The 21,805-nt window shown below is 62.1% G+C and overlaps 1 protein-coding gene and 1 long non-coding RNA gene across 2 annotated transcripts; one reads left to right on the plus strand and one right to left on the minus strand.

The window, feature by feature from the left end:
* Positions 1 to 5,752: 5,752 nt before the first annotated feature.
* On the plus strand, positions 5,753 to 8,371 carry LOC119873755. Its single transcript, XR_005365151.1, has 3 exons — positions 5,753 to 6,270; positions 6,542 to 6,748; positions 6,846 to 8,371. It is a non-coding gene; the product is annotated as an uncharacterized LOC119873755 (long non-coding RNA).
* Positions 8,372 to 16,837: 8,466 nt separating this feature from the next.
* PIM3 (Pim-3 proto-oncogene, serine/threonine kinase) lies at positions 16,838 to 19,678 on the minus strand. The gene is made up of 6 exons (XM_038550180.1): positions 19,530 to 19,678; positions 19,278 to 19,387; positions 19,133 to 19,183; positions 18,691 to 19,060; positions 17,958 to 18,134; positions 16,838 to 17,866 (listed from the first exon to the last, which is right to left on the minus strand). Exons 1-6 carry the CDS (start codon positions 19,612 to 19,614, stop codon positions 17,679 to 17,681), a joined length of 981 nt encoding a protein of 326 aa, XP_038406108.1. The 5' UTR covers positions 19,615 to 19,678; the 3' UTR covers positions 16,838 to 17,678.
* Between the last annotated feature and the right edge of the window lie 2,127 nt (positions 19,679 to 21,805).

Consider the following 21,805-nt stretch of genomic DNA (forward strand, 5'->3'; position numbering starts at 1 on the left):
AAAGGAACCAAATAGAAAATCTGGAGCTGAAAAGTACAACGTCTGAAATGAAGAATCCACTGGCAGGATCCTACAGCAGATCTGGGCATGCAGGAGAAAGCGTCAGCAAACTGGAAGATGAAGCCATTGAAATCGCCCAGTTTGAGGAGCAGAAATAAGAAGAATGAGGAAACGTGGAAGAGCTAGAGCTGCCCTTGGGGTGCCTCCAGGGATGCTGACACACACATCATGGGAACCCTAGGAGAAGGGAGGGAAGCGGCCGTAGATATTTGAATGAATAATAGCCCCAAACTCCCCACAATTGATGCATGACACGAATCTGTATATCCAAGAGTCTCAAAAAACTCCAAGCAGGATAGAGATCCACAGTAGGACACGTTACACCCACGTTGCCCAAGGCCAAGGTCAGAGAGAATCTTGTTGCACACCGGAGATCCGCAATAAGATTTTAAGCAGATCTCTCATTAGAAGGACCGAAGGCAATGCGATGACGTCCTGAAAGCACTGAACGATTTAAAAAGAAACCTTGTCAACCCAGATTTCTCTATCCAGTAAAAGTATCTTCCAAAAAACAAATGGGAAAGTAAGACATTCCCCAATATATAAGATCTGCGGGAGCTGGTCGCTCATAGACCTGTCGCAGGAGAAATGCTAGAGCATGTCCCCCCCGGCAGAGAGGAAGGGGCCCAGCCGGTAACTCAAAGCCACGTGAAGGAACACACAGGACGCTGTAAAAGTCACGACGTGGAAAAATGTAACATGCCGGCATCACTGCCGTTTGGGGTTGTGACTCCTCTTTTTTTTTTCCTATATGATTTAAAAAGGCAAATGCACGAAACAATAATTATAAATGTGTCAACAGGCACACAATACATAAGGACGTATCTGTGACAGCGGTGCCGGAGGGATGAAGACACACGGGAGCTGCTGCCTGTTGAGACTTAACTGGTATTCTTCAAACGGGGGTGTTATAATGTTAAGATTTTAATTGTAATTTTCAAGAAAACTGCTGAGAAAATACCGGAAAAAAATACGCACACAAGGAAGGAAGAAGGGAATCCAATGGTTGCCTTACAGAGATCCGTACCAGAAAAGTCAGGTCGTGGAGGAGCTGGAGGATGAGCCACCGGAGACACACAGGCCGATCCTTCCTTTAAGGTAATCTCCTTAATGTCAAGGGACTAAACTCTCCAATTAAAAGGCAGGGGTTGGCAGAGAGCATAAAAAAACATGATCCATCCACTCCCTGCTGCGTACAAGAGACTCGCTTTATTTATTTTTTTAAAGATTTTATTTATTTATTTATTTTTAAATTTTTATTTATTTATGATAGTCACAGAGAGAGAGAGAGAGGCACAGAGACACAGGCAGAGGGAGAAGCAGGCTCCATGCACCGGGAGCCCGACGTGGGATTCGATCCCGGGTCTCCAGGATCGCGCCCTGGGCCAAAGGCAGGCGCCAAACCGCTGCGCCACCCAGGGATCCCAGATTTTATTTATTTATTCATGAGAGACACAGAGGCGGAGACACAGGCAGAGGGAGAAGCAGGATCCATGCGGGGAGCCCGACGCGGGACTCGATCCCGGGACCCCGGGATCACACCCTGGGCCGAAGGCAGGCGTTAAACTGCTGAGCCACCCAGGGACCCCCCTAAAAAGAATTTTAAAAGAAATAGAAATGATTACAAGAGCTTAGTATAAGCAATCATATGGCAACAAATAGGGAAACCTCGGTGCAGTGGATGAAATCTCAGAAACACACAAACTACCAACACTGGGTCAAGAAGAAATAGAAAATCTGAATCGACAAAAAGACGAGAGATTGAATCAGTAATGGAAAACGTCCCCGAAAGAAAAGCCCAGCAGTAGAGGATTGGTGAAGTCTGTCCAACATTTTTAGAAGAATGAATTTCCCAAGCTCTGTCCAGGAATAGAAGGGGAAACACTCCTAACTCGTTAGGGATTCTAAAGCCAGAAAGACACTATAGGAAAACCACAGTTCAATACCTTTGTAAGTATAGATGCTGGAAGCCTCAAAGCACTGGCAAGTGGACTGGAGAGGATTGCGCGTCCACCACGTGGGTGCGAGCATGGCTCCACCTGCAGAAAGCAGGGTTCCTCTGCCGCATTTATGGGGTAAAGGCAAAAACCCCACAGGCCATCTCAGGCGAGGCAGGAAAAGCATTTGACAAGATCCAACCCTCTTTTCATGATAAAAACACTCAGTAACCTGGGAACAGACTGGAACTCCCTGGACACGATGGAGGTCATAGGACAAGCTCACATCTCACTCCTCAGTCAGGGATTGAAGTCTTTACCCCGAAGCCCGGGAACAGCACGAGGATGCCCACTTTCAACATGCGACGCGGTACTGCAAGCGCTAGCCCGGGGGGAATAAACAAAAAATAGGTACAAAAGTCATTGAAATTGGGGAAGAATTAAATCACCTCTATTTGCATGGCGCCTGGTGGCTCAGCTGTTGAGCACCTGCCTTCAGCTCAGGGCGTGACCCCGAGTCCCGAGTCCCGTATTGGGCTCCCCACAGGGAACCTGCTTCTCTCTCTGCCTGTGTCTCTACCTCTCTGTCTTATGAGTAAATAAAATCTTTTTAAAAAATTGTTAATGTGGAAAGCTTTCTTGTGTATATTTTACCACAATAAAACTTTTCCCCCCAAAGACTTTGTTTTTTTAAGTAATTTCTACCCCCAGTGAGGGCCTCCAATTTACAACCCCCAATCCAGACTCGCGCCCTCTACCCACAAACAGCAATTAAACACGTTCTATTTTTTATTTTTAGTATTTATTTATTTATTCACGAGAGACAGAGAGAGAAAGGCAGAGACTCAGGCAGAGGCAGAAGCAGGCCCCATGCAGGGAGCCCAGTGTGGGACTGGATCCCAGGACCCCGGGGTCCCGCCCTGAGCCCAAGGCAGAGGCTCAACCGCTGAGCTACCAGGGGTCCCTTAAGCACATTTAAAAGGACTCAGCAGGGATCCCTGGGTGGCGCAGCGGTTTGGCGCCTGCCTTTGGCCCAGGGCGCGATCCTGGAGACCCGGGATTGAATCCCACGTCGGGCTCCCAGTGTATGGAGCCTGCTTCTCCCTCTGCCTATGTCTCTGCCTCTCTCTCTCTGTGTGTGACTATCATAAATAAATAAAAAATTTAAAAAAAAAGACTTTCACTTTCTAAAAAAAATAAAATAAAATAAAATGACTCAGCAGCGCCTGTGGGATTCAGTTCACTGTGAACCTGCCTGCTGATGGGTGCTCTAGGGTGTGGACTTCCTCCTATTCGAAGGAAAATTTAAGAGATTTGTTTCTGCAACAGCTAGTTATCACCTGGAGCCGGGCATTTTTTTGTTTTAGATTTATTTATTTATTTATTTATTTATTTATTTATTTATTTATTCATGATAGATATATATAGAAAGAGAGGCAGAGACACAGGCAGAGGGAGAAGCAGGCTCCACCCTGGAGCCTGACGTGGGACTCAATCCTGGTCTTCAGGATCACGCCGCCGTGGGCCAAAGGCAGGCACCAAACTGCTGAGCCACCCGGGGATCCCTTGGAGCTGGGCATTTAAGGGAAAACCCCACGACAGGGCAGAGGGTCCATCCTCCCTGCTGTTTACATTTCAGAGCTAGCTCTGAGACTGTTGAGAAGAACATTGCTGGCTTGTAAAGCTGGCCAGAGGCCGGTTTAGCTTTTCACAAAGTTGACACCCACCTCAAAAGGGACGGAAAAAATTTACTGGTTTCCTTAAGGAAATGCTCTAGCAGAAGGGAGAGTGGGGAGTCTTTTTCCATTTTGACATCAAGGAAAATTCAAGCTTAGAATTGTATTTATGCTTACAACACGTGGAGGAAGAGCGGCGGGGGTGGGGGGGGCGGGGGCAGAGAGAGTCGGTGCAAAGGCCCCATGGTGGGCACCCGAGTCACAGGAACTGAGGTGGAGGGAGCAGGGCGGAGGAGGGGCAGAGCAGGCTCGCACTGGGAAGCGGTGGGCTCCCATCCCCCGGCAAGCGCTGAGCAGGGGTGCGGTGGACCGGTGAGCAGGGAAGGAAGCGCAGAGCTGCAGCAATAGCCCAGGGGTGCAGATGGGGCGGGGGCGGGGCGTGTGCTCAGGGCTGTGGCGGGGCAGGGGGCGGGGCGAGCGCTCAGGGCTGGGGCGGGGCAGGGGCGGGGCGAGCGCTCAGGGCTAGGGCTGGGGCGGGGCAGGGGGCGGGGCGAGTCGGGGCGGGGCGAGTGCTCAGGGCTGGGGCGGGGCAGGGGGCGGGGCGAGTGCTTAGAGCCGGGGCGGGGCAGGGGGCGGGCGAGTGCTCAGGTCTGGGGCGGGGCAGGGGCGGGGCGAGCGCTCAGGGCAAGGGCTGGGGCGGGGCAGGGGGCGGGGCGAGTCGGGGCGGGGCGTGTGCTCAGGGCTGTGGCGGGGCAGGGGGCGGGGCGAGCGCTCAGGGCTGGGGCGGGGCAGGGGCGGGGCGAGCGCTCAGGGCTAGGGCTGGGGCGGGGCAGGGGGCGGGGCGAGTCGGGGCGGGGCGAGTGCTCAGGGCTGGGGCGGGGCAGGGGGCGGGGCGAGTGCTTAGAGCCGGGGCGGGGCAGGGGGCGGGCGAGTGCTCAGGTCTGGGGCGGGGCAGGGGCGGGGCGAGCGCTCAGGGCTAGGGCTGGGGCGGGGCAGGGGGCGGGGCGAGTCGGGGCGGGGCAGGGGCGGGGCGAGTGCTCAGGGCTGGGGCGGGGCAGGGGGCGGGGCGAGTGCTTAGAGCCGGGGCGGGGCAGGGGGCGGGCGAGTGCTCAGGTCTGGGGCGGGGCAGGGGGCGGGGCGAGCGCTCAGGGCTGGGGCGGGGCAGGGGGCGGGGCGAGCGCTCAGGGCTGGGGCGGGGCAGGGGACGGGGCGAGCGCTCAGAGCCGGGGCGGGGCAGGGGGCGGGCGAGTGCTCAGGGCTGGGGCAGGGCAGGGGGCGGGGCGAGCGCTCAGGGCTGGGGCGGGGCAGGGGGCGGGGCGAGTGCTCAGAGCCGGGGCGGGGCAGGGGGCGAGGCGAGTGCTCAGGGCTGGGGCGGGGCAGGGGGCGGGGCGAGCGCTCAGGGCTGGGGCGGGGCAGGGGGCGGGGCGAGTGCTCAGGGCCGGGGCGGGGCAGGGGGCGGGGCGAGTGCTTAGAGCCGGGGCGGGGCAGGGGGCGGGCGAGTGCTCAGAGCCGGGGCGGAGCAGGGGGCGGGGCGAGTGCTCAGAGCCGGGGCGGGGCAGGGGGCGGGGCGAGCGCTCAGGGCTGGGGCGGGGCAGGGGGCGGGGCGAATGCTCAGGGCTGGGGCGGGGCAGGGGGCGGGGCGAGTGCTCAGAGCCGGGGCGGGGCAGGGGGCGAGGCGAATGCTCAGGGCTGGGGCAGGGCAGGGGGCGGGGCGAGCGCTCAGGGCTGGAGCGGGGGCAGGGGGCGGGGCGAGCGCTCAGGGCTGGGGCGGGGCAGGGGGCGGGGCGTGTGCCCAGGGCCGTAGGCGGGGCCGCGCGACCTCGTGGTCCCGGCCCCCACCCCAAGCCTTGGTCTGGCTTCGGCCTGGTGCGACCCCGGGAGGCAGCGCGCTGGATGGAAGTCGGGGCGGAGGGAGAAGCCGAGGGGCGGAGGGTGCCCCCGGGGGGAGGAGGCTGAGGCTCGGCTGACAGCCCCGCAGGCCCGGGGGAGGGGCCGCATCTGTCGAGGGGAGGGGCTGCCCTGGGAGACCTCGAGCCCCGCTGGGGCGGATGTAGGGGTGGGGGCGGGGGTCCAGGGCTCTCCTCACCCCGGCTCGGCCCTTTGCCCCTGTTTGCCGCAGTCTGCGCATCCGCACCCGCTCGCCCCGGGAAGAGCCTCTGGATGGTTCCCACCTGTTACAGAGCTTGGAGCACCTTCCCGTCTGGGTGAACGCGCGTCTCCGTCTCCCTGGGGCGGCTGCAGCCCGCGCTCCGGTGCGGCGACCTCCCCCGAGGGGAGACGAGGGACCGCTTCCCCGGGCGGGGCGGGCTCTGGACCACCCGGCGGTTCTGCTCGTTGATGCGTCCTCGACCACCAACAAGCACCAGTTACTGTGGCTGCAATTAAGGCATTTCCCAGCAATCCTGTTCTTCTCTGTCAAATTGTTTTAGTTAATCTGCTTCCATTGCCCTTACGTACAAATTTTCGAATTTGCTTGTCTATGTCTATAAAAAAAAAAAATCTTGCTGGAATTTTTCCTAATGATGTGTTAAATCCGTAGATCGTGTGGGGGAGAACTGACATCTTTAGTACGTTGAACCTTCAAATTCATGAAGATGGTAAGTATTTATTTAGATCTTATCTGATTTCTTTCAACAGCATTTTGTAGCTTTCAGCGCTGAGAACATTTACATATTTTGCTACATTTACACCTAGACATTTTGGGGAGCTATTATAAATGGCAACGTTCTCAACATGTGGTCTCCAGTTATTCATTGCTTGTATATGAGAAGGCAATTCATTTTTATGTGTTGAGCTTATTATATCCTGCAATCTTGCTAAACTCATTTCCTGGTTCTATGAGTTTGGTTCTTTTTTTTTTTTTAATAGATTTCCTGGGATTTTCCACATGGATAACCGTGTTGTTTCCAGATAAGGACAGTTTTATTCTTCTTCTCCAATCAATATGCCTTTTATTTCCTTTTCTTGCCCTATTGCACTGGCTGGAATTCTAATACTGGTGAATAAGAGTGGTGAGAGAGGGCAACCCAGCCTTGGTCCCAATCTCAGGGGGAAGCATTCAGTCTGTTACATGAGGTATGATGTCAGCTGTGGGATTTTTGTCAGTGCCCTTTACTGGGTTAAGGAAGTTTGCCGAATAGAGAAATCTGAACTCACGGTTCTTTTCTTTCAGCACTGAAAAAGATGTCGTATGACCAATGAGAAATCCAGTTGTTCCGTAGGTAACACATCTTATTCCTCTGGCTGCTTTACGACTTTTTCCTTGTTCTTGGTTTTCAGCAACTTGATTATGAAATGTCTTAGTGTGGATTTCTTTCCCAGTTTTCCCAGGACAGGATGTGCTCTGCTTTTCGGAATTATAAGTTTATGTCTTTCACCAAACGTGAGATGTTTTCAGACATAATGTCCTTAAATATTTTTCAGCCCCACGGCCTTTCTCCTCTCTTTCTGGAACCCCAATGTCATAGGCATTGCCCTGTTCTTGTTGTCCTGTGGGTCTCTGACACTCTGCTCATTTTTTAAGGTCTTTTCTCTCTCTGTTGTGCAGATGAATTTCTGTTGCTGAATTTTCGAGTTCGTTGATTTCCTCTTGTCATCTCCATGCTGGTATTGAATCCATCTTGTGAAGGTTTTTTTCCCCCCTTTCAGTGATTCTATTTTTCAGTTCCAACATCTCCATTTGCTTTTTCTTTCAGTCTTTCTCTCTGCTCAGTCATTCTATTTTAATATTTGTGTTAAGACTATTTGCAATTTCTGGCATCTGTATAGTAATCATTGCTTTAAAGTCCCCGTCGGATCATTCAGACATTGGGGTTATCACATCACTGGTGTCTATTACCATTTCCCACATGAGTTGAGATTTTCATGTTTTTCGTTTGCAAGTGATTTTAGTTTCTATCCTGGACATTTTGAGTGTTATGTCATGAGACTCTGGATCTTCCCCCTGCCCCATGGAGAATGTCATTGCCTTGCTCTGGTCCTCTGTGGGCTGTGGTTCCAAAGTAAGTTTAGTATTCAAAGTCGTTGCTGTTCTTTTTATTTTTTTTCCAGGATTTTATTTATTTGACAGAGAGAGCACAAGCAGGGGGACAGGGGGAGCAGCAGAAGGAAAGGGAGAAGTAGGCTCCCTGCTGAGCAGGGAGCCCGATGATGCGGGACTCGATCCCAGGACCCCAGGATCATGACCTGAGCCATGAAGGCAGACGCCTCACCGACTAAGCCCCCCAGGCACCCCAAGTCTTTGCTGTTCTAGTCAGGGCCATCCTGTGGTCACTCTGAGACTTGAGTGGTCTACCTACTAGATCAATTCTCCAAATATTTGATATGCTAATGGGGATGACATCCACACGCACTAGATCAGAGGTGAGCCCAGGAGTCTGAAACTTAATCTCCTGGGCTCCTTGCCCTAAGCTTCTTTCTCTCCACTATTTTCCTGGTACTTTCCAGTTACCTGAGGTTCCCCTTCCTCCACCAGAAACTGTCCACTTCTGCATTTGTGACGCATTTGGGGCCAAATGGCAGGAGGACGTAGAGGGAAAAAGGCTGCTGATGAGCAAGTTCATTAAAGTTCCGGGATCTGAGATCAGTATACAAAAACCAACTGTGTTTCTTTATGTGAGCAATGCTCATTCCAACAATAAAATTGAGAAAACAGTTCCATTCATAACAGCACTGAAAAGAATAAAACAATTCAGAGGATGTTGAGCAAAGGAGTGTAAGACTTCTACACTCAAAACTACACAGCATTTCTAAATGATCGTAAAGAAGATCTAAAGTGGAGAGACATCCAATGTTTATGGACTGGAAAACTCATTAATGTTAAGATGGCCACACTCCCCAACTGATTGATAGTTTGAATGCAATCCCTAGCAAAGTCAGAGTGTTTGAGGGACTTTTTGGGCAGAAATTAGCAATCTGATCATATATATATTTGTATGGACATACAGAGGACAGAAAATAGCCAAGCAATCCTGAAAAGGAACAGACCTGGAGAATTTACAGTTTCTTATTTGAAAACCTAACTATAGAGCGACGGCAATAAAGACAGTGTGTTCTCGTGCTAGGATCGACATAGAGATCAATGGGACAGGGCCGAGTCTGGAAATAGACTCAGATCTATTGTCAATTGATTTTTGACGAAGGTGCCAAGGCTCTCGATGGGAAAAAAGGACACTCTTTTCAGCAAACAGGGCTGTGACGACTGGAAACCCATGTAAAAACCAGCATCTGGACCCCTACCTCACACCATACACAAAAATTTAACTCAAAATCAACCATAAACCTCAATATAAGAGCTAAAGCTATAACACTTTTGAAAGGAAACATAAGAAAATCTATGTGACCTTGAGATGGGCAGTGTCTCACGTACAGCTCCACGGGCAGGGATCTGTGAAAGAAAAAATAGATTTAGAGTTTGATCAATAGTATAGGTTTTGCACTTCAAGGGACAACAGTAAGAATATGAAAAGTTTGCAGACCGTATGTGACTAGGGGTTTGTACTTAGAACACCTGTGACTCAAATATAAGACAAACATACACATAAGGGGCGCTGGGTGGCTCAGTAGTTGAGCATCTGACTCTTGATTTCTGCTCAGGGCGTGACCCTGGGGTCCCGGGATCGAGTCCCACGTCGAGCTCCCTGCATGGAGCCTGCTTCTCCCTCTGCCTGTGTCTCTGCCTCTCTCTCTCTGTGTCTGTCATGAATAAATAAATAAAACCTTTAAAAAATAATAAAATCTTTTTTAAAAAGACAAAGATACACTTGAAATTGTCATGTGTATTTTACCACAATTAAAAACAAATATAAATTTTTTAAGATTTATTTGAGACAGAGGGAGAGAGTGTGCATAAGTGAGTGTGGGGGGAGTGGCAGAGGGAGACAGAGGGTGGATCCCAGGCTGACTCCCCACTGAGTGAGGAGCCTGATGTGGGGCTGGATCTCACCTGAACTGAAATTAAGAGTCTGACACTTATGCGGCTGAGCCACCCCGGCGCCCCCAAAACACATCACTTGTAAAATAGCAAGAGTGGGGATCCCTGGGTGGCTCAGCGGTTTAGCGCCTGCCTTTGGCCCAGGGCGCGATCCTGGAGTCCCAGGATCGAGTCCCACGTCGGTCTCCCAGCATGGAGCCTGCTTCTCCTTCTGCCTTTCTCTCTCTCTCTCTCTCTCTCTCTCTCTCTCTCTATGTCTATCATGAATAAATAAATTTTAAAAATCTTAAAAAAAAATAAAATAGCAAGAGTAAGACAACCAAGTAAAAAATAGGCCCAAAATGTTATGAGACATTCAGCAAAGGAAGGAGGAGGGCAGCTGGGTGCCTTCTAAAGATCTAAAGACCTGGACAGCCCCGGTGGAGCAGCGGTTTAGTGCCGCCTGCAGCCTGGGGCGTGATCCTGGAGACCCCGGATCGGGTCCCACATCGGGCTCCCTGCGTGGAGCCTGCTTCTCCCTCTGCCTTTGTCTCTGCCTCTCTCTCTGTGTGTGTGTGTCTCTATGAATAAATAAATTAAAAAAAAAATCTTTAAAGATCTAAAGACCTTCTAAAAGGCCTGATACGATTCGAAAAGATGCTCAGCATCCTTAGTTGTTGGGAAAATCCAAATTGGAAGGACAGGCAGCAGCCTTTCACCGCCAGCAGGACGGCTGGAGTCAGAGGGACAGGCGACAGCAGGTGTTGACAAGCTGTGGAGGCCCCAGGACCCCCACCGGTCTGTGGGGCAGTAGGTCGCAAAGCCACTGCCTCAAGGTCAAGCACAGGTCGCCGCAGCCTCGGGATCGCCGCTCCTGGGCCCCTGGGTTCCTGGGCTCCTGGCCGAGAGCAGTGCCAGCTCGGGCGCCCGCGGGAGCTTGTGCAGGGAGGTTCTGCGCCCCAGGACCCGTGACCCGCACACCTGAGAAGAGCCAGGCCCCCGCCAGTCGGGGACAGACGACGGGATCCGCCTGCAAGCCCGATTACCTGGGGCGGCCTCTGCTCAGGGCGCCCCAGCCAGGACCGTAGGGCCTGACCCCGCGGGGAGGTGGGCACAGCAGGTGCACCGCGGGCAGGGTGCCTGCCCGGGAGTCTGCGGAGTCGTGGGCCCGGGGCGGATCCCGCAACTGCTGAAGGTAGGTGGATTCTATGGGATGTAAATGACTCGTCGGTAAAGCCGTTTTAAAAATACTTCTCGGGGTGTTTTTTTTTAGATTTCCATTTAATTCTCTGAGAAATGTTTAAAGTGGCTCAGAGCATTAGTATGTATGAGAAGAATTTTGTTTTTCATCAAAAATAGAGCCAGCTGAGAGCCAGAGGCTGGCCTGGCCCCCCTGCGACCCCCACACCCTCGGGGTGTGCCCACCCTCCCTCCCATGTCATGGAGCCACCGCACCACACACACCCCCACCCCCATACACACACCCACTGACCTCACGCGCCTCACTCACGCCCCCGTGCACAGGCACACGGCGCAGTGTCTACCCTCCTGTGCACAGAGGCCCTTCCGGGGGCTCCTCGGGGACGTCCCAGACCTTGGCCAGCGCCCGAGGCCCACAGGGCGAGGGGTGGGAATGGGGTCAGGGGCTTGCCCTCCTGGTAGGACACTCTGGGCCCAGGAGGTGTGTTTCTTCAGGTGCATGAAACTGCCCTGCCCCCACCCCACCCCCAGACTGTGGCCTGACCCTGTCCCCCGCCTGCCGCTCCGGGGCCACAGCTACTCCCATCAGCTCCTGAGGCCGCGGGGAGCAGGGGGGACAGGGGAGGGCGGGGACCACGTGAGATGACAGCAGGGACACAGTGTCCCAGAGACTGGGCGGGGGGCGGGGGGCAGTGGACCGAAGTGATGAGTCCTCAGCTGCCCCCAGCCCCGGCTCCCCGCTCAGCCCAGCACAAGGCAGGGGGCCAGGGCCGCTGTCGCCCTAATCTGCGGGGGTCACTGTACTTCCCCTGGGGGCTTCCTGGGGGGTCCTCCCAAGCCTTCGTCCTTCCCTGGGTCCTACCGACCTCCCACCTCCCGAAGCACCTGGACCCACCCAGTGTTGGTCTGGGCGGAACCCCCGGCCTGGGTGCTGAGCACGCCCAGTGGACTTGCTGCAGGGTGCCCGCAGCTGACGCCCGCCCCCAGCTTCAGCTCAGCGCCCTTCGGGTCCCCTCGGCCCTGGGCCACACCTCCTCCCGCCTCCATCCCCCTCTCGGGGAACCCCCGTTTCCCCGGGCCACATCCCCCCGCGGCTCCCTGACTGTAGGCTCTGCTAGGCCCGGGCTGCCTGGGGGGCCCAGGGACATCCTGATCACCCTGTGGGACCCACCCGGGCTCACAAGCCTGTGGGCCCGGCCCCGCTTCACAGGTGACGGCCCTGCAGCTGTGTGCAGAACAGTCAGGGGGCAGGAGGGCGGGGGGGTGTACAGGATGGGGGGACGGGAGGGCTGGGGAGCAGGAGGGTGGGGGGGCAGGAGGGCAGGGGAGACAGGAGGGCAGGGGACAGGAGGGCAGGGGACAGGAGGGCCGGAGGCAAGAAGGCGGGGGGGGGGGCAGGAGAGGGGCAGGAGGGTGGGGGGGGCAGGAGGGTGGGGGACAGAAGGGCCGGGGGCAGGACCTTGGGCTGCAGCCTGGCCCCCCAACACTCCCCGTCCCCTTGCCCACACCGGGGGCTGCTGGGCCGCAGAGGGGAGGGCGAAGCAGCAGTGGCGGCCACAGCATGAGGCATGGACCAGGCTCCGCAGCCCGAGGTCCCGCCCACGTGCACTCACACTCGCCCACGAGACGTGCTGTCCCGACACGCACACAGATCAACACACCCGCGGCTGCCCACATGCCTACAAGCACACGCATGGAATCGCTCACCGTTGGTGTGGCCCAAGGGGCCCTCCTGATCCCTGCTAGACTCAGGGACCCCACAGCAGCGGGGCCTGCTCCTGAGGCCCGCCAGGTCCTAGGTCAGCCAGCCCCTCTGGTCCCTGGCTGCGGGACCCCGCCCCAGCTCTGCCCCAAGCCCTGGGCCTCAGCCCACCCCACGTGGAGCAGGTTGAGGGGGGACTCCGGCCACAGAGCTGGGCTGGGGAAGAGGCCGGGACTCCGTCTCGGAGGGGACTCTGCGCTGGCCCTTCTGTTCCTCTGTAGGGAGACGGCCCAGGCTCCTGGCTCGGCCTCAGGGCCTTTGCACCCGCTATTCCTTCTGTCGAAAAGCTGACGGTGACCCCTAAGATCCCCATCACCCCATCTCTCTGTCACATCCTAAAAGCATCAGGCCGGTTTGTCCGGGTCACTGTCTCTGGCAGTGGTGAGCCCCGAGAACCTGGAATGCCTGGTTCCCTCTGGAGTGAAAAGGGCCCTTTGAGCTCACGTGGGCCGGGCTGGGTGAACAGACCCCAGATGATGGGGGGATTCCTAGGATGTGGGGTCTGCGGGGTGGCCACGCCGGGGCCCAAACCCTGACACGGGCATCGCTGGGCTCCTAGTGCCCTGTGTGCCCCCGGCCCCCAAGCTGGTGACGTGGACAAGCATCCCCGTGCTCCCAGGACCCCACCACCCGGGGCAGCTCCTGGTGTCTGGGGTCCCGGACTCCTGTCTGGCCCGGCCCAGCCCTTCCTGGTCTTGTGGCCCCAGGAGCAAGTGCACCTGCAACCCAGGGAGGCCCCACCACCTACCACCCCTTCTCCCCCGCGGGGCCAGCACCTGGCTCCAACCCTCCCACCCACCCAGGGGGCCGGTGGGGTGGGCGTCCCACGTTCTCAGGTGAGCCCGACGGCCCCCCCGGCAGGCAGGCGGCTCCCTGCCTCTCCCCGTGCAGCCTCCTGGCCGGACAGGTGAGGGCGGCCGGTGGCCAGATCACAGAGAGCTCACCTGGCTGGGTCCCCAGGGCACCCTCCTCCTCCCCCTCCCCAGGTGGGGGGGTCCCTGACCCAGCTTCCTCCTCCTGTGTGGGGCCCGGCCAGGGAAGGGGGGCTGTGCGGGGCTGGGGCAGGCCTGAGTGCCAGGAACTCGGGGGGCGGTTGTGTAATCAAAGCTCGGGCTCTGGCCAAGGCCGCCCGGGAAGCTGCTGGCCTGGAAGTCATGTGCTGGAGGCTGGGGCCCCCTCGGCCCCCCTGATCTGAGGCCTCGGAGAGGACACGGGCCCCTTGAGATGCCCCGGGCTAGCGACTGCATGGGGCCCTGCACCCCTCAGCCACAGCCAGTCCTCAGGAGGTGAGTGGGGGCCCTGGGAGCTCCCCCCACCCCTCAGCCCCGAGGGTTGGCGCTCGGCCCAGCTGCCACCCTCCTGGCACCCCCCCCCCGCCCTGCCCTGGGAACTCCTGGTGCCCCGGGGAGGGCCACGGGCCTGTCCTGCTCCCCGGCCCCCCCCACCAAGAGCTGGCCCAGTGCACTTCCTTCCGCGCTCCCACTGGTGTGGGCCCTGCCAGCCAAGGTCACCCCGGGCCAGGCAGGGGTCCTGGGGTCCTGCCAGGGATCACTTCCCTTTTCCGTGAAGCTCCGGCATCAAAGCCACCCTAAGGTTTCGTTTCGATGGGCTGCCGCTGGGAATAGAGACTCAAGGCCCCGACAGCTGCAGCCGTTGCCCTAGGCTGTACCCCCCTCCAGTGACTCTGAGGCCTGGCCCCCGACGGCAGCCCGGGGCGCCCACCGCCCTCCCAGGGCCCGGCCGTGGGCACCCATCAAAGCCGGGGCTGCTCCGGAAGCGCAGGGGGGCCGAACCTGGATGTGGCTCCGGATTCTGGTTCTTTCCACAATGATCTCTGGATTCCACGCAGCCCCCCATGAGTCCTGAAGGGTGGACGCTGTGCAGAACTGGACCAAGCGGCTCTAGGGGAGCCCTGAGTGTAAACAGACCCAAGATGAGTGGCCTCGGCGCCCCCCACCCAGCAGAGGCCCGCGGGAGCCAGGGGACCGGGCGGAGCCAGCAGCCGGTCTCAGAGGACAGGCCAGCATTTCAGGGACTGTCCCCTCTGCTCCAGCCAGGCCGTCCGCAGGGCCACCTGCGCAGCTAGGAGTGGGACAGGGGGACAGCGGGACAATGGGACAGTGGCAGCCAGGGGCGGGGAGTCAGAGGCCGGCCCACGGTGGGTCCCCCAGGTCCCAGGTCCCAGGTCGCACCTGCCCTGGTGCTTGCACAGCCCTCTGACCCTGGGCACTGAGGGGCCTGCAGGGGCCCTGCAGGTGGCCGTCCAGGGTGGGGGTGCCCGGGCCACGAGCAGGGAGCCCGGGGCTCAGGCGGCAGGTTAGGACGGGGCAGCCCTCGCAGCCAGAGCCCTGGTACTCTGAAATCTCACCCTGGGGGGACCCCCACGGGGGCCGAATCCTTGGCACTTCCAGTGGCCTGTGCCCTGCAGCCAGCCTAGGCCCCCGCCCCAGGCCCCCCAGGGGTCCCCAGCCAGGCTCACGGCTGCGTTTCCATGTGCGGGCTCGATGGGGGGGCCCCTCTCAGGCCTGTTTCCCAAGCACAGACCTGCCCTGCATGGGGGAAGGGGGCCGTGGGGGTGGCCCGATTGTGCGGTCACCTGGGAAGTGGGGTGGCCAAGCTGCCTCCCTCTGCCCCTTCCTGTGGGGGGCTCCACGCGGCCCCCACCTGGGCCTGACCTCGGCCTCCTCTGGCCTCAGCTGCCCTGCTGCCCCCACACCCCTGGGTGCCCCCAGCCGCATCCTGTCCTGCTCCCCATCATCCCCAGCAGATCTGGGGCCTCCAACACCCCGGGGCTGCCCCCCAGGCTGCCCACCCACCGGCACCCTGCGCAGTGACTCTGGGACCAGCCCTTCCCGAGCTCTGAACGTGACACACTGTCCTCCAGGGCCCTGCTCGAGGCTACGACGTGCGGGCCCGGGCTGGGGGGACGGGGTAGCCGCGGCTCCGCGTTTGCGGTGGGGGATGAGGCACAGAGGACAGTGTCCCCGGGGGGAGTAGCACCGGGTCAGCGCCGCTCCACAGGGCAAGCCTCTCCTGCGCACGCACACTGACTGGTGCCCACCCCCTGCGCCCCCTGGGGCGTCCTCCCTGCACGAGGCCTCCTGGGCACCAGCGGCCCCTGCCTGCGACCAGCCCTGCCCAGGGCCTCCCCCTGAGGGGTCAGTGCCTAGCGCCTGAGTAGAGGCACGTGGCACTCCCCCCGCTTGGCTTGGGGTCCCCCACACGCTCGAGCTCCATGGGTGACGGCTGGGGGCTGGGTGCACACACCAGGACGGGCATGTGGGCAGAGGGGATGGTGCCCACGCCCAGCCCAGCATCCTCAGCTGGAGAGTGACATGTGAGTCACCGTCACCAGAGTGCAGACCCGGAGGCTGCAGATCCTCAACTGTCCTCGAGTGTCCCCCAAGGCTGCCAGGTGCGGGTCCTAGCAGGGGGCATGGGAGGGGCCATAGCAGGGGGGCCGGGGCAGGGCAGTAGGAGGCGGGCTGTGTTCCTAAACGCCCCATCCACCCCCCCATCTGCCCGAGTGGAGGGGGCTGCGCTGGGGGTCCCTGGGCCCTAAGGATTCCTCAGGAAAGGCTTGCCAAGCCCCCCGCAGGCGGGGGACATCCCCGACTCCCCGCAGACTGAGCCCAGCCCCCCTCAGCCCCCCCCCCCCCCCCGGTCACCCCCCTCAGCCCCCGGGGCCCCTCCCCGCCCCCTCCCGCCTCTGCTGGTTCCAGGTCTCAGGTTCCGAGCTCCCAGGGCAGTCAGCGCCACGGCGGTGGGCGAGGGTGAGCCCGCGGGGACAGGACACCCGGGGGCACGGGGAACCCCGGCTGCAGGCAGCTGACCATCCTCCAGGCCTGTGTGTCTGCTGCGACCACGCCTGGACCTGACCGTGGCTCCCACCCACCACCTTGCCCTCCAGCTCTCAGGCCAAGGCCCAAGCAACCGGCACTGCCCCCCACCTGACTCCACCTGCCCCTGCTCTCTGCCAGGAAGGCCTTCTCACTCCCTCCACCTAGCAAACTTCTACTCACCCTTCAGAACCCCTCCCAGCCACCTGCGGGGCAGCATGGACCACCCCCCACCTCTTCCTGAGTGGCCTGAGCGAAGACCCCTTCCTCCTCTGCTTCTGACTGAGCATCCCTGGAACAGAAGCCAGAGGTCCTCTTGGGGCCACCTCCAGATGCGGCCCCCACACTAGGGGTGGCAAGGCGGGCAAGCACACAGGCCGGCGCTCTGTCGGGGGAGGGCCCCTCCCCCAAACCTTTTACCCCACCACCTTACCCAATAAACACAGCGACTGTTATATACAAAACAATTTAATTGAAATACCTGTATAAAAAATATGATCTCGAGACATCACTTTTGAACTGAAGGAAACCCCATCCCCGATGCCTACGCACACCAGGATCACAGAAACACGGCTGCTACAATAAATTAAAGGCTTGAGACTCTGCCCCCCACCCCCCGCCTCCAGAGCCAACAAGCAGACTGTACAAGGTCAATAATTTAAAACCCGCCCCCACCCCGCCCCTGAGGCGCAGAGCCCTGGTGGCGGTCACCCTCACCCCTTAAATTAGCCACTGTACAAGTCCATCTTCCGACAGACACAGGTAGGATCAGGACCTGGGGTACACACAGCCGCGCCCCCCACTCCAGGCGGAAGAAGGTGGGGGCGCCAGGAGGGAACCTCCACGAATAAATTAAACAATAAATAGCCCTCCTCGGGGTCAGACCATAAATAGAGGGGCACGGGTGCACACCCCGCCAGCCCCGACGTTGCATTGCTTGTGCACGGACTTGCCCGGACCAACACCGGGGACACGCAGGAGGGGGGCACGCCGGCGGTGTCCCAGAGAGATGAGGCCACAGGACGTGCTCCTGGGCCCTCGATGGGCCGTCCCAGAGGGCCTGCACCCGCCCAGCTGGGCCTCCCTCGGACCGGAGCGTCTTTGGACAGACAGAGCTTGAGAACACCAAGTCCCGCGACAGCAGCGTTCGGAAAGGCACTCAAAGCAGAGGAAGCAGCCCGGTGCCTGAGGCAGAGGTCACCGGGAGCCAGAGGTCACTGCTTCCGCAAGAAGCGGCCGCAGCTGAGGCGGGTCGGTCCCTCCGGCTCCCGCGAGCCAGGCCCGGGCGCCTCCTCACAAGCTCTCGCTGCTGGAGGTGGTGCTGGCCCCGTCGTCCACATCCAGGGCACAGAGGCGCAGGTCACAGCTCTCGGCGGGGGCCCCCTCGGCGCCCAGCATCCAGGGGTGTGCTGAGATTTGGTCAAGCGAGGGCCGCTCTGAGGGCCGCAGCGACAGACACCACTGGATGAGCTGCTGGCACTCTGGGGAGCGCAGGCCGCAGGGTCAGGACGCCGCCCGGCCAGGCCCTCCAGCCCCCCGTGCCCCCACAGCAGCCCTGCACCCAGCGCGCACCTGGGGAGACTCTCCTCCGGAAGAAGAGGCGGCCCCGGAGAATCTCCTCGTCCTGCTCGAAAGGAATGTCCCCACACACCATGTCGTAGAGCAGCACGCCCAGGGACCACACGGTGGCCGAGCGCCCGTGGTAGCGGTGGTAGCGGATCCACTCCGGGGGGCTGTACACCCGGGTCCCTGGGGGACACACGGGCGTCAGGGCGTCCGCCCGGGGCCGGCGCCCCCACCGCACCGGCGCCCTAACCAGTGACTAAGGCGGCAGGGGCCAGGGCCGGGCCGGCCTCCAAATCCTGCTCGTCATCACCCTGGAAAAACCGGGCGGGCGCGGCCTCCCCAGCTGGCCCAGCGCGGCCCGGGAAAGGGGGAGGAGGGAGGAGGAAGGAGAGAGGAGGCAGGAGGCAGGAGGGAGGGCGGGTCACATGAGCGCGGGCTCGGGTTTCACAACAAACAGATGTAAGCGGAGGCCGGAGGCGCCGGGAGGCGGCGGGGGGAGCGGCGGGGGCGGGGGGCGGGGAGCCCCGGCTTCCCCGCGCTCCGCAATGCGGGGATTTCTGCGGCGCCGCCCCCGCTCGGCACGCACGCAGCGCCCGCCCCGCGCAGGGGAGGCCCGGGCACTCCCCGCGCACCCCCGCGCCGCCGGCGGGGGCAGCCTCGAGCCGGGCCCGCGCCCCCCGCGCCCCCCCCCCGCGCGCGGCCGCCAACAGTCACCGCGGGGCCGCCGGCCGGCGCTCACCGTCGAAGTCCGTGTACACCGTGTCCTTGAGCAGCGCGCCCGAGCCGAAGTCGATGAGCTTCAGCTCCCCGGAGCGCAGGTCCACCAGCAGGTTCTCGTCCTTGATGTCGCGGTGCACCACCCCGCAGCCGTGGCAGTGGCGCACGGCCGCCAGCACCTGCGCGAAGAAGCGGCGCGCCAGCGGCTCGTCCAGGGCGCCGCGCTCCGTGATGAAGTCGAACAGGTCCTGGGCCGGCTCGGGCCGCTCGAGCACCAGCAGGAAGCCGTCGGGCCGCTCGAACCAGTCCAGCAGGCGGATGACGCCGCGCGCGCCGCCCGCCGCGCCCACCTTGCGCAGCAGCACCACCTCGAGGGGCACGGCCGCGCCGCCCTGGGGGGGACACGGCGGTCAGCGCGCCCCCCGCCCCGCCCGCCCGCCCGCCCCCGCGGCGCCCGCACTCACGATGCTGCCCCACTCGGTCACCCGCTCCTTCACCACGTGCTTCACCGCCACCTGCGGAGGGGAGGGGCGCGGGCGGTCAGCGCGGCCCACACGCCACGGCGCGCGGCGGCCGACCAGCCCCGGTCCGCCCGGCGGCCCGACTCACCGGGAGCCCGTCGGCGATGCGAGTGCCCGCGTACACGGTGCCGAAGCCGCCGCTGCCCAGCACGGCGCCCACCTGGTACAGCTTCTCGAAGCTCTCCTTGTCCGCCTTGCCTGCGGGAACGGCGCGGGCGGGGTTGCTGCGGCCCGGCCCCCGCGCCCCCGGGTCCCCCGCGCCCCCGAGTCCCCGGCCCCGCAGCCCCCGGCCCCCCGCGCCCCCGCGCCCCCGGGTCCCCCGCACCCCGCCCCCGCCTACCCGGCTGCAGGATCTTCACCGGCAGGTGGTCCACGCCGCCCGGCCCGCACAGGTGCGCCAGGGAGCCGAACTTGGAGAGCAGCATCGCGGGCGGCGGCGGGGCGCGGGCCCGCGGCCCCCGGGCTGTCCGCCGCCTCTCACCCGGCCCGGCTCCCCGCGCGGCCCACACGCGGGACGGCGGCCTCCCGAGCCGCGGACCGGGGCGGCCGCAGGGCCAGGCGGGAGCGCCGAGAGCCGCTCGGGAGAGGCCGTCCGCGCGGCACAGGGCCCCGGGCCGACCGCGCGTGGACCGCGTGCGCGCGCAGCACCCCGCCGCTCACACGCCCCGCCGCCTCGCCCCGGGCTTTTGGGCCGCGGCGGCCGGATCCCTCCGCGGGGGCGGGGCGAGCGGGACCCCGCCCCCTTCCGCCCGGGCCGCGCCGCGGGGCCGCCCCCGGGGACGCGCGCGGGGCTCCGAGGCGGCGGGGCGGCGGGGCCGGGCGCGGCCACCCCGGGTCGGCGGGGGTCGGGGCCCGGGGCGCGGGGCGGGCCGCCCGGGACTAGCTCGCCGTGAGCGAGCCGCGGAGGTGCACGGCGTGGCGTGGCGGCTCACGTCACTCCTCCCCCGCGCGCGCGCACGAACTCACCGCGCACGCGCGGCCCCTGCGCGGGCGGCGGCCGAGGCGCGTGGGGCGGGGCCGCGGGAGCCAATGGAAGCCGGGGCTTCCAAAGGGCCCCGAAGCCCCAGCCAATGGCGGTGCGGGGGCGGGGCGAAGCCTCTGCAGGCCCCGCCCCAGGCCGTGCCGGGAAGGTCACTCGCGGCACGCGCGCCCACCGCCTCTGCCGTGGCCCGGGTGCCGAGCAGGGGCGCCCCCGCGAGTTCCGGGCCAGCGAGCGCTCCCCGGCCGTCCGCGCACCCCGGCGCGCAGCTGGCCCAGCGGGGGGGGGGGGGCGCTGCCCACGCCCCCGCGGGGATCCCGTCCGACCCTGCGCCCCGGCGGGAGCTCGCACCCCTGAGCCGCCGTCTGACCCGGCCTTGACCTCGAGGTCCCTCCCCTATCGCGCCCCCCCTCCGGGGTCCCTCTGCTCTGCGTTGGGCACCTGGACCGCCTGGACCGCCTGGACCACCGCCTGCCGCTCCCCGGGCCCCCAGCCGACCACCGTCACGGGGGCTGCACCTGAGCGCGGCGGCCCGGCCCCGAGCAGCCCAGGTCCACACGGAACAGGCGGCCGACCTCGGCCCAAGGTCACCGCCCGAGAGTGAGCCGCTGCTGCCAGCGACGGTAGATACTGGAGCTGTCCACACCCGCGGCCCCTTCCCCGACCCACAGAGATCCGGGTAGCCCAGAGGCCCAGGCCAGCATCGCATCGTCTGGGCTTCGTGTGGCCTGTGGGCCGGGCTGGGGTCACCCGGGTCACCTCCAGGTGTGTCCCCCGCAGGCACACCCACCTGCCTGACGGACCTGGGGCCTGCTGGCTCCCCGCAAACCCTGGCTGTCCTTCTGGCTGCTACGACTGTCCCCGGGGCAGAACCTGGACCCTCCCGAGGCCCAGCCCCCAGCTTCCCAGCTTCCAGGAGCTCTACCTGCCGCCCTCCTGAGCAAGGGCGTGGGGGCGGGCTGGGGGGGAGTCAGACCCAAGGTAGGAGACAGGAGCCCCCCTTCCGCCGAATCCACCCAGCACCTGCCAGGGAGGAGGGGCCGTTGTGCACTCGCAGGGCTTCCCAAGGGCCAGCAGAGGGTTCCAGAGCCTGCCCCTCGGGTCGGGCTGTGATGGGAACGATGGAGGGTGCTCCGGGTCTAGGTGAGGACCACGGCGACTTGTGGTTGAGGCAGGCCTGACTCAGTGGCCACCCCTGGGCCTCCAGCACATCGTGCGCACCTCCCGGCCGGTCCTCCTCATGTGCCCTGGCCTGTGCACCCAGTGGGATGCGCCTTGGAAGCCAGCACCCTGTTCCCGAGTCTCCCCAGACTCAGAGCAGCAGCCACTCACACTTCAGAAAGAGGCGGCCTGCGTCCTGTCGACAGCCTCTCAGGCTGTGACACCCACAGGCAGGAGTGGCCCAGGTCAGCCTCTCCAGGAGCAGCAGAGCTGGGGACGCTCCTGCCCCCGGCCACCAGCCGTGGGTTCAGCTGGGGTTAAGCCAGGGTCCTAGGCGGACCTGCTGGGTCCTTGTCCTGCTGCCCGCTGACCCCGTCCCCTGGCCTCCCATCACCCTTCCAGGGGTCTGGGGCTCGGGCCGCTGTGCTGTGGACACCCGCGTGGCCCCGGGCTGCCATGCTGAGGGAGGCAGCCTG

Source organism: Canis lupus, chromosome 10 (genome assembly GCF_011100685.1).
Source record: "Canis lupus familiaris isolate Mischka breed German Shepherd chromosome 10, alternate assembly UU_Cfam_GSD_1.0, whole genome shotgun sequence".
NCBI classification, from domain to species: Eukaryota; Metazoa; Chordata; class Mammalia; order Carnivora; family Canidae; genus Canis; species Canis lupus.

What these genes read in the sequence shown, in the direction of transcription:
- PIM3 (XM_038550180.1), bottom strand. Translation starts at nt 19,614, where the DNA reads ATGCTGCTCTCCAAGTTCGGCTCCCTGGCGCACCTGTGCGGGCCGGGC. An exon ending in TGACCGAGTGGGGCAGCATC is followed by an intron (nt 19,061 to 19,132) that starts GTGAGTGCGGGC and finishes TGTCCCCCCCAG; the next exon opens with GGCGGCGCGGCCGTGCCCCT. An exon ending in CCGGAGGAGAGTCTCCCCAG is followed by an intron (nt 17,867 to 17,957) that starts GTGCGCGCTGGG and finishes TGCGCTCCCCAG; the next exon opens with AGTGCCAGCAGCTCATCCAG.